General features: G+C 36.3%; 1 protein-coding gene across 3 annotated transcripts in view; it reads left to right on the forward strand.

The window, feature by feature from the left end:
- phf24 (PHD finger protein 24) overlaps positions 1–12,513 on the forward strand; it is a 28,434-nt gene extending 15,921 nt beyond the window's left edge. For 2 of the 3 annotated variants that reach the window (XM_077543006.1, XM_077543005.1), the window contains exons 4-9: positions 2,214–2,292; positions 2,646–2,848; positions 4,642–4,808; positions 7,584–7,616; positions 9,258–9,335; positions 10,713–12,513. In XM_077543006.1, coding sequence (XP_077399132.1) covers positions 2,214–2,292; positions 2,646–2,848; positions 4,642–4,808; positions 7,584–7,616; positions 9,258–9,335; positions 10,713–10,809 — 657 coding nt within the window. In that variant the 3' untranslated portion in view covers positions 10,810–12,513. The remainder of the gene's footprint in view (positions 1–2,213; positions 2,293–2,645; positions 2,849–4,641; positions 4,809–7,583; positions 7,617–9,257; positions 9,336–10,712) is intronic. The other variant, XM_077543007.1, reaches the window with a different exon arrangement.
- Positions 12,514–12,573: the final 60 nt, after the last annotated feature.

Raw genomic sequence — 12,573 nt, forward strand, 5'->3', positions numbered from 1 at the left:
CGAAGAGTGTTTTTGCTCGAGTACCCTTCACTGTGAAGTAGAGGCTTTGCTGTGCTCCATCAGCACTAGGAAAATTAAACCAAATGCCAAACACACTCTGAGAGGCGGTTTAGGGGGGCTTTCAGCCACTGTGAGAAAGGACCCTGAAAGGTCCTCTGTCTTTTGTTGGATACTTCTCTGCGAGAGGAATGAAGACAGGAAGACATTTGTGTCTCGGTGACAGAGAGTGAGGAAGCTCTTAAATGTCACTGGGAAAAAAGTATGTGCAGCATTTATTCCTTTAGATTGGATTTCCTTACATGTGAATTTACAACAAGGCCCCAAAGCACACTGCTGGTTGTTTGGATGAATGGCAGTCAGTAAAAAAAATCATACCTCTTTCTATGGCTGTGGGCAAAGAGCTATCAAGTCCCAATTCTGGGGCTGCAGCCTTGGGAGAGTCTAGTATTCAAGAGAGGTTTAAGACTATACGAAGGTTAACCTATCAGGCATAAGATGCTCAAATGAGTAAAAAAAACACACACACACACAAAAAAGCATTTGTGATGCCAACATCCATGTCTTGTCTGTGTTACGCCTAAAAACCTCACCTCACTTGACATAGCGTTCATTTGGGAGACAAATAATTTTAAAAAACAAACAAACAAACATCACATGGAATAACTTCTTGCTCAAAGATGAACGTACTAACTACTACCTGTTGTCAACGAAAACTAAACAAAAATATTTTTAGCAACACACATTTTTTACCGGACTAAAACTGGACTAGACTAGACTAAAAACCCATTAATAGACAATCAGTATGCATTTTTGCCGACTAATGAAGACAAGACGAAAATGTACTGCACTTAAAAACTGGACTGAAATCTATGGGCATTTTAGTTCATGAACAAAAACGAGACGAAAATGATTTATGTAAAATCCCTGTCTCTGCTAATCTGTATCTGTGACACTGTCATGTGACACCGCTTTCAAATCTGCAGCTAACAAGTGCAACATGCACAAAAACATGGTACAGACAGGAGGTGGATTCACAGTGAAAGCTTAAAAAAAGAAAGAAAGTAAATTATAGTTATAACGTAACATTAATCCAACAGCGATAACATTCCAACAATAATGCTAACTAATGCTGGCTAACTTGCTAGCTCATAGCATGGAGCTTCATCAAAAAGATGAGAGAACATTTTATGTGAAATAGTTTTTGAAGGGAAATGTTCAACATAATCTGCTGAGAAAAACATACAGCCTACAGGGGTAAAATTGTTGTGCTGACTAAAATTTGACCAAAACATTGACAGTTTTTGTTAAAACTAGATGAATAAAATTATGATTTCTTGGACTAAAATGCTAGATTTATAGCCGACTAAAAGTTGACTAAAAACGGGATGAGGTTAACTATGTGATTGAAACTGGACTAAAACTGGGACTAAATTTAAAAATGGTATGCCAGTAAAGTACATCATATTTAAAAAAACAAAACAAAACAAAAAAAAAACTTTATTCCTATATAATGATTTGTGGAATCAGAATTGTCTAAAATCTATGTAACAGATATTTCTTGCAGAGCTTCCATTGTTGCAATTCACAATCATTTCTCCAAAGGTTACAATCAAGTTGAAAGTCCCACAGGGATTAATTCCAAGCACACTGTCTTTTAATCAATATGTTCCATGTAAGTGTCAACCGATTGCTTGCATTTGCCTGAAAAAAGCTCATTGCTGAAAATGTATCAAGGATTGACCTGGACTCCGTATCGCAATTTGAGGCTAATGGAGGTTATGTTAGCAATTCTTTTCATGGTCTTAAAAATACAGCTCAAGTAGTGCATTCATTACTCTCTGTGACACTTTCATTTGCTGCTTCACAAGCTTTTTTCAGTCCAATCTTCTGAATAATGTCACCTATACTGCATTTAGAGCTCAAGTAGAGACTTCAACCACAAGACGAGACCACGTTACTCATTGTTCCTTTGTATTTATATTGTCTTCCTGTTAGTCATTTTTTTAAAGTCTTTTTTTCCCTGACACTGGATTTTGATGCATCTAAATATAACTTACACCTCTTTTTCCTTTGACTAGTGCTTTATTATTAGCCCCTTGTCTAACTATATCCTATTTTGAGTAACGTTTAAAGCACTTTCAATGGCTATGATGTGTAAAAGAGACGATCCGATTTGCCAATTAACCACCTCCCTGCCTCTCGTTTTCTTGCAGGATAATTTGAACCTACTGTTAACAGATGAAGAAATGTACAGCCTTATGGAGACATTTAAGCAGTGTAAGATCATTCCAGGTGAGTCCCAGGATAACCCTGAAAAAAACTGTGCTACGTACATGTGACAACAATTTATAGGGGTGATGTCAGTTGCGACTTTTAATAAGACTGAGGAGAATTTTATTTACTTTTATGGGAATGAGGAAGATTTCTCATAACATAGTATTTACTGCGATAACTTTTTACAGTCAAAGCGCAATAATCGCCCTCAGTCTCATTCTCCTTAAAGACCTGTGGTATTCTTTTATAGACCAGCAGGGGAGAGAGACCGTTCCTTTGCCTGAAATGTGTCAACAGATTGTTCATTTTAATCGGAGAAATGTTCTCAGTGACTAATGAAGGTTTTAAGTAATTGTTCCTTGTCACTATAGAGTCGTGCCTGGTGTCAGACGAGTTGCTGCAGTACCACCACTTTGTATCCAAGCAGCAGTTCGAAAAGGATCTGACCGATGAGCAAGAGGAAGAAATCCTTGCCCAGTTTGCTGCACTGGACCCCGAGAAGAAGGGTCACATCGAGTGGCCGGACTTTCTCTACTTTGAATCGTTGGCGGTTTTAAGAAAATTTCGCACTGAGGTAAAGAAAATGAAATCCATTTGGGATTTGTTAATTTGATAAATATGGTTACTTGTTGCACTTTTCAACACAATGTCCACTCCAGGTTTCCTAATTCCTAGTGAAATCAATTCAAATGGCATATGAAGTGACTATTTTGCAAAACATTTCACACCATGTTACGATAACACTTGAATGTTTAAAACAACAACACTGAAGTCTGAGCCAAGACTGGTACGATTGTGACGCCAAAGGCTCCAAAGACAGATTTCATCCAACATTTCAGGATGTCAAGGCAGGGATTTGCATACATTTGCCTTGCCTGAAGACTCTCATGGAGGAAATTGTAGCTGTTGGGTGAAATGTGAACTGTTAAGACAAAAAAACTGATCCAGTATGTATACGATACTTGGGGCGTCAGGCGAATAAAATTTTAAATCGAAAATTAATCACATGACTTTAGTAGTTAACTCAGGATTAATCACAAATCTGTTCTAAATATACATTACAATAAAATGTACAACACATTTTTTATACTCTCGGTAACATAAAAGAGGAAACAAATGTTAAATTAAAAGAAATATGGCCCCTTATTTTAGTCATTGATAAAGAAATTTCATAATAATTCACACAAATGAGTTGAAATTAAAAAGATGCACTGTACTATAAGAAAAAACGAGTCTGACATTGATTTGTGTTGAGGTCATTTTTCTGCCACTAGATGGCATAATTGCATTCATTTGTAAGACATTGGCGAAAGCTCAGTGCATTTTTACTTTCATATTAAGAGCAATCTAATCTTTAACAGGAATTAACTTGTGAAATTCTGCACATTTTTAAAATTGTAGAATACAACTTGACCCCGGTCTCCACAAATATATGCATTATTATTAAATTTATTACTGCTAAATTTTGAAGTGACTGCTGCGTTGTGACTGCAATTCCCCCAGCACATGCTTTACAAGGGACGGGCATTAATACTCATTTGCTCCCAAAAACGTATAAATGCGTTCTATTTTAAATATTACCATCCTCCCAAAGACGTAGTTATACGCTAGAGCATACAGAAGGCTTTGATGCAGCCTCTTAACTGAAGAGAATGCTTGAAGCAATGATAGTTATTACAAAAAACGGCCAGCAGGTGGCCGTAGAGTATAAGAGGTCAACCAGGGCCATGTTGTAACAAAGCTCATTTACCCTATATTCTAATGCTAGTTACAGCATAACGGAAACAGATAGAAATATATTTTTTTCCTGATGAAAGAAGAGACTATTATTTCTTTTGGTAGATTGTTTTTATAGCATTATAACACAATATTCTGTGGGCCTTGTAAAATCAATCAAAATCCAGTAAAACAGTCGGGAGCAAAGGGGGTTGCTTCGGTAAAAATGGCTGGGAGTGAATGAGTTAATCACGTGTTAAAAAAAGAGTGACGTTAAAAGAACTTTAAATTAACTCAAAATGAACACACTAATTCTGACACCCCAATGGGCTACATATAAATATTCACTATTTTAGGAAATATAAGGATAATTCAATAATGATGATTCAATGGTAGTGTAGTTGTGTAGTATTCAAATCCATCTGAATATCTGTAGGTGTGAGTATGAGATGTGAATGGCCTAGTGGAATGTTTTTGGAATGCTGCCCATTGATTGACTGCAAGTTTGCAAGTCCGTTCGGATAAACTCCAGTTTACACACAGTCGAGAAAATGGAGGGAAGCTTCACTGGATGGATTTTTCTTTTGCTCGTGAATGCCCGACCTGGATCAGACCTTGTTTTCAGATTCCAACGTAAATGGCTTCTTTTAGAATTCACTTGTGCGCCTGCTGACTGCGAAGGAAAGAGACACTGCTCGGTTAGTGTTCCTGGGTCTGGATTTGGATGAGGACGGCTTGATCACAAGAGCAGAATGTCGCCAGGCCCAGCAGTCCTGGTTCAACAAGCTCAGTAAAGACTCGCAGTCCTGCAACGTGAGGTGAGTGCATTAACTGAGAGTTATCACGCAGCCAATATGTTCGAAATGATTCATTTTAAATGCCAACTTTCTCATAATTTGTGATTTGTGTTCCAGTATAATATGTCCGGCGATGACTACCGATAACTAATATGCGGTGTTCTTATCATACTACTTCTAACAAGCAATGCTATTTATATGTCATCCCTCTCCGGCCCCATTTTATGCCTCTAGTTTTATTTTAATGGCACACTGCGCCTGGACTAGAATAGACTATCAAAGACTGAGAGACAGAAGGCGTGACCGAGGGGTGTCGGTGTCTTGTTGCTGTGCACACGCCTGCGCATGTCGCATCCTCGCTGTGTCGTCAGGGACGCAGCCTCGGTTTTCTTTCCCGGATTATTTCCTTCCGGTCAGCAACAAAAGTTCAAAAGAAGTCACTGGACAGCTCTTGAGACACAACACGGGTCCAAGTTAGGGATGTTCGATACCACTTTTTTTCCAGACTGATACTGTATGGTACCAGTCACAGATACTGACACCACTAGTACCTAAAATTCCACAAAAAAGCAATGACGGATAATTAAAAAAACAAAGCAAAAAAGACCTTTATATATCCCAAGCGTTTTCCTTGCATGAAATTAACTCATTGACTGCCATTGACGGGTATAGACGTCAAAAATTCATTAGAACTATTTCTACTAGTTTAACATTTTTTTCCCACTTTTGTTAACTAGAGTATGAAAAACCTAGAATTCTTTATTGTACATTTAGAACAGATATAACATTTGTGATTAATCGTGAGTTAACTACTGAAGTCATGCAAATAATTACAATTAAAAATCTTAACCGCCTGATGCCCCTAATTTTTTCCTTTTTTTTTTTTAAATCGTGTCAGGCGATAATTTTTGTAAAAATTTTAATTAATCGCTTGATTTCAATAGTTAACTCACGATTAATCACAAATGTTATATCTGTTGTAAATGTACAATATTTTTTTCTGTGTTTTCACACTCTTGTTAACAAATGTGGAGAAAAAATTTTAACTAATAGAAATAGTTTAAATGAATTTTTGACGTCTATACCCGTCAATGGCAGTCAATGAGTTAATTAAAATTTTATATTTTTCTTGTTTCTAGTTCCTGATCAAAAAATGGTCAGAAGAGGCATCTGCCGCCATCGTGACTACTATTATCTAGAAAATCAGGCCTGGTATCAGTACTCGCACATCCCTACTAATAGTACTTAAATGTTCAACAAATATGTATTATACCCAGCCTTACTTCAAGTTATCAGTATCAAAATGGCAGCTGAGCCCTCTTCTAGCAGTTTTACGATCAGGAACTGGAAATGACAAGAATATAAAATTGCCTTTAATGTCATGCTATTTTAAGGCAAAATGCTATATTGGGATTCTGTAAAGGTCTTTAAAATTGTAATTATTGTTTTTGTTTTGGGGGGGGGCTACTAGTACCCGTAAAAAATAAATAATAATAAAAATAACAATTATTATTATTATTATCCATCCATCCATCCATTTTCTTAACCGCTTGTCCTCACAAGGGTCGCGGGGGGCGCTGGACTCTATCCCAGCTGGCTTCGGGCAGTAGGCGGGGTACACCCCGAACTGGTTGGCAGCCAATCGCAGTATTATTATTATTATTTCATTATTATTATTATATAAAATGTGAACATCCTCGTCTTCGTTATGCAGTGGCATTGAAGAATGCACATTAACACCAGCTAACTTATTAAGAAATTGGACTATAAGGGAAATATAGCAGATAATTCAAACTTGTCTAATGAAGCTGTATTAATACATATTTCAATGCATAGAGCACATTACCTCTTTGACTGCCAAAAACGTTAAATAACGTTTAGTAAAATCCTATGGAGGAGTGCCAAAGACGTTAAAAGACGTTTTTTTTCAAAACAGATGAAACTAACCATTTTCTATTGTTGATTACTGAAAAACGGAATACGGTAGAAACAAACTTTTTTTTCTGATGAAAGATGAGAGTCCAATCTTTCATTTGGTAGTATGTGTGTTTCCATAGTCCAAACCCATAATTTTCTGTGAACCTTGAAAGATCAGTCAAAAATGCTTAAATCGGCTGGCACCCACGGCATCCCTTTTCTGAAAACGTCTGGCAGTCAAAGAGTTACAACATAGGCCAATGCTACAAAGCCACAAAGCAGCCTACACATTCTTTCTTTTTTTTTTTCATTATTATTATTATTTCTTTTAAATGTGCATGTAATGAATACATTGACTGGACTGGCCACTGTAGTAGTACAGATGTGCTCTATTGCATTCGTCCCCTGCTGTATTGATTCTTCATTCATTTGGCTCGAGGCGCTTTCAGTAAACACGCTCGATATTGCGCAATATGATCTCTGTATTTGTGGCTGATGACTGCACATTTATCACACTAATATCCACGGGGACATTATATGACAGCTGAGCATATGTATGAGTATGACATCTGACAGTCTCTAATTGGATGATACTCACTGTTTGCCATTTTATTGTTCGTGTGTCAGTGGTGGAAAAAAAAATATATACATTACTAGTTCTCCAATATGAATTATCAACAACGTATAAAATATCTACTATATTACCCTAAGAAGTATTCACTTTCAAGAAGGATCCTCTTGGATTATCTTTACAAGTCATGATCCTTCCGCCACTGAGACACACTTGCATGTGCTTCATCCGCATCTTCTGATGTCTTATTTCACATGCGCCATTCCACCCTGCTTACCTGTTCATCATGCGACATACCAACCGCACAGACTCATGGGACTCTGCGCTCCGATAAATTGCGGGTGAGTGTGACTCAGCAACGCGCACGGCTCATCGCCTTCCTATCACTTCGACACCCCATAAGTACACTCTGCGATACTTATCACGCGTGCTCAGACAACCTATCCATTTAGACTCTCGACAAGAATGCGGCAATAAAGGACTCAAGCAAGCGCCGGAATGAAGTTGATTGTGAGGAGTGTGAGCCCTTCACATGATGAGCTCCTCTTATCTTAAGATTCATAGCTGGCCTGTAAACATGTGGATTAAAAGCCCCATAATAAAAGTGGATATTCTAAATGGAGCGAGCGTGAGTGCACATTGGTTCAACGCGTAACAGTAAAGTGCAACATAATTCAAACTCATTCAAACCCAAAAACGTATAAATACGTTTTTAATACTTTGTCCTTCACTTCCAAAAACATATTTATACGTTGTTGTTTTTTATTTATGTTTTTTTTATGCTAGAGCATATAGAAGGCTTTGATACAGCTTCTGACCTGAAGAGGTTGCAGGTTGCTTAAAGCAATGGCAGTTAATACAAAAAATTGGCCAGCAGGTGGCAGCACAGTATAAGAGATCAGCCAGGGCCATGTTGCAAAAAGCTATTTTTTGCCAGTGTTTTCAACAGTTTCGTGAATAATTATGAAACTTAGCTATATTATAATGCTAACGAAACGGAAGCAGATACAAATATACTTTTTTTCTGATGAAAGAAGAGACTCTAATCTTTCTTTTGGTAGGTTCCATGATTTTATAGCAATAGAACAGAATATTCTGTGGAACTTGCAAAATCAGTCAAAATCCAGTAAAACAGCCGGGAGCAAAGGGGGTTGCTTCAGTGAAAATTGATGGGAGTGAATGAGTTAAAGCTCATTAATTACCAAATTGCAAAAAAGTATCATCGCTGCTGACAGCAGATGTGCTCTATGCGATATTTATTCAATTCTGTTTTTTTTTTAAAGGTCAGACGATTCAAACAAAAAAAAATATTGTAGTGATGACTCATACTGAAGATATGGGAGACTGTTTGGGTACTCAGTGAAAAGTAAGAGATCTTGTGTTTATATAATCTGGTTTAACATAGTGAGAAAACATCTTTGACTTTGGAAACATAACATTGAATTACTCAATACAAGTCAAAGTGAAAAATAAGGCAGGTAAACACTTTACAAACACAGCACAAAAGGCACCTTCAGTTACCTTCAGTTGTTGTTTTTTTAGCAACTGTAAATTCGACTTTACTAATGCATCAGCGAAGGTTAGTGGTAGACTATGGCACGTTCCAACTATTTGCTGGTCTAAAATCGACTTTTAGTCACCAAATTGCCAGATATGCCAGGCACGATTATTAAGATGTGCTCATTTGTATGCATTTCTATGAAAATAAGGCTCCATCCTTAATATGTTAGTTTACCACATTCATTACAAGTCAAGTATTTCTGCTTGTGATTTAAAATTGTTTCCCACAAATGTCACACAGAATTAATGAAATGACATTTTTAAACAATTTGATCGCAACAAAACCGTTGACATGAAATGACGCTGCATTTACTTATTTTTCTTCTACTTGTTTCAGTGTAAAGCAATTCTGTCACTGTGCTAATGAATAATCACTTTTCGGTGTGTGTTTTTGTGTCTTGTTTTTCTTGTGTCCACATTAGTATAAGTCACGTCGGGCCCATTTGTGAGAGCAGCCCGGCCAGCTCCAGCAGTGAACAAAGCAAGACTGATGACATTCGGTTTGTACTCTTTTACTGTGTGGACTTTACAAAATGCTTAATCGTGCACATACAGATAAAGACACCTCGTAAAACGATATTTTAACACCAATAAGATCCAAACCGTCATTTAGCAATGTTTATTAATAATGTTGCATCATACTGAAAGTGTTTCTAAATTTTGCCCCGCTCATAAATCTTATTAATGCCACCAAAATATCATACAGAATGTCTCTCAGTGGGATGGAGCAGAGCTCTAAACTGTTCTACAAGTTGTCAAGTTAAATATTTATCAGAGAACATTCTGACACGCAGTCAAAATCAGACTTCTAACTGGTGCCATGTGACAAATCCCGAATGAAAAAGAGGGCAGACACGTCACAATGATCTTGACAAAGCCAAAAATAACCACCCTAAAATAATGAAGAGGTTTTTTTTATTAGTTTTTTTAAACTGATTTATTTTTATTCAGTGATGGATGTTTAAAAAGGGCTCAAGGATCAACTATTTTGTTTTTATACACCAGGCTAGGCTTTTTACTTTATTACTCTGTAGCACTTTGAGATTGTTGAAATATAAAGTGCATTACAAATCAAATTTATTATTATTATTATTATTATTATTACCACTTAAATTTCATTAAAAAATATTTATATTACATTTAAATATTAATAAAATTCATATTAAATTTAATTAAAAAAATAAAATAAAATAACGCTTAATACCAAATCATGTATATAATTTGAGAAATACAAATAAATACATTTATTTAATACAAAATTAAATTAATTAAAAAATAATTAATTACAATTAATTTTGCTGAAACAAATTACACAATTTTTTTTTAGTTTAGTCCAAAATATCTTTATTATTTATTATTATTATGATTATTATTATTATTATCACCATTTAAATTTCCTTTAAAAATTATATTAAATTTAAATAAATTAATATTAAATTGAAAATTATGCTTTTAACAAAATCATGAATATAATTTGAGAAATAAAATTTAATACATTAAACATTTATTCAATAAAATAAAATTTATTATTAATTATTAATTATTAACATACAATATAATTATATGTAATTATAGTTTTATTTTATTTTTTTGGGGTCCAAATCACTTACTGTACTTGAATAAAAAGTCTTGTCTAGACTACCAGAAATCAATCATATATATTTTTTAAACTTTTAAAGCTGACACATTTCAACAACATCCTTAGTTTTTATTGCATTCATGTGTAAATCATAACTTTAGTGTATAGCAGATTCATGAAACGATTAATTTTCCAATTTAGACTTTAATCCACTGTAATGACCTGTAAATGAAGGAGCATGTCATTGATTAAAGCAGTGGGCCAGTAATGTGTTTTTAATATTGTCTGTCTTCAATAGGCCAACATCATGGGCCGACTTCCTCAGGGAAAGTTCCATCTACATCTTGGCCGCGCGTCCCAATAGTTCGGCCATGCACATCCGTCTTCCCTTATAGTCCAGGACCCTGCGCCATACAAAAAGTGGGAGGGGCAGGGGGAGGATGTACCTTATAGTGTGCGAAGACGAGCAAAACCTGATGACACCGTGAAGAACGCTGCTGGATGAAGCAAGAAGAGACAGCGGTTCAACCGTCTGTCCTCCTCAGTGTGATCTGGAAGCCGACAAAAACAACAACAACATGAATGCTGACTGGTGTGAAGTGAGTGACAGTAGGAGGGAAAAATGAGGAGAGGTGTTGAAAACCCACAGAGTGAAGAAGTAGACTGGCTGCTGGCGCTATTTAAATGACCGACACTCGACTCAACGGCTTTCCGGCTCGAACTAACCTCTCTGTGCGGGTACATTACTTTGACAGGCTGTCAAGCATTAATTCCTTTGGGTCTTGTTATGTCCTTATGAGAGTTCCTTGCTACTGTAATGGCCTTGTGTTGATTTGCTATCACATTGTTAATCACATCACTCAGAGGCACATGCAAAATTCCGTTTTTGGCACACTTCGTGGATAAGCATCTTTGAGGATGTTTACCTTTGCGGGCAAGAGAACATATATCAAACAGAAATAAATGTAATAGAGCTGCTATACAAACTAGTCTAATTTATTATAAATGCATTACAAATCTGTATTTATTTGTGTATCCTCAGATGTACACTGTTTTTTATTCACTCTAATCCAGTGGTTCTTAACCTTGTTGTTGGAGGTACTGAACCGCACTAGTTTCCTGTGCGCATTCACAGAACCCTTGATCTGATTTTTTTGTTTTTTATTCAAGGCATAGGGATAGGGTTTACCTTTTCATTGAATCTGGCTCTCTTTACCTTGAATTCGAAAAGTGTTGTGTTCTTGTATTCCCCATCTACATGTAGCTAAAGGAAGTGTTCTTTTAGTTTAGCTAGATGGCTAGTTTTGGACTAGAATTGCTCAACTTGGTAATAAAAAAATCATGGCGTTAGGTTGCTGACTCCCATCACTCAACTCAATTCTATATTTATAGAGCACTTTAAAACAGCCACCATTGTTTTCTTAAGGGTAGCAGATAGAATGAAAACAGAAAGGGGGCCAACATTAAACCCTGTGGAACACCATACATTCCGTTATATTTGTGAATTCATATTGCACGTATTTGTCTGACCACTCTCTTTTTTTGCTCAACAGTTAATATGAAGGGATTAGAAATTATAAACAAATCACACGACGTACCATCACAACAGTCACAAGTCGACTACTAAGTGCACTAAATTCCCTGACTCACTGAACCCTATGGTTGGATTCAACCCAGGTTAAGAACCACTGCTCTGATCCATAAATCTTTGTTTTTTCAAGGTAGTTTAAATATGGATGTGACCCAGTTTGTGACATTTATATATTGCCATTAATTACATGTGTTCCTTGTTGTGCTGAGCGACATTTTGACACGGTGGCAACATCTGCCATGAAATGCACCTTGAGAGACATTTATGCTGATAAGGTGCCAGGGCTGTTAAATGGGGAACTGTTACAAATGTTTCTATGAAGGTTTAAATGGACAAAAGATGGCTGATGAGCGACTAGAATAACAACTAGAGCTTCATGTATGTGTGAATGCCCTGTAATTAAGTTTTAAAGCTAGTTCTGCTTTGTGAATAAATTATGATTGACATGAAATGTTGGTTATGTGAGGGATGTCACACTGCTAAGAATAAATGCATGGCATTAACTCTCCTGGGGGGTCTTGTCTTTCTGTCTTATCTCCCTAAATATGAATAAAATAAAGGATACAAG

This window comes from Vanacampus margaritifer, chromosome 14, assembly GCF_051991255.1.
Source record: "Vanacampus margaritifer isolate UIUO_Vmar chromosome 14, RoL_Vmar_1.0, whole genome shotgun sequence".
Taxonomy (NCBI): Eukaryota; Metazoa; Chordata; class Actinopteri; order Syngnathiformes; family Syngnathidae; genus Vanacampus; species Vanacampus margaritifer.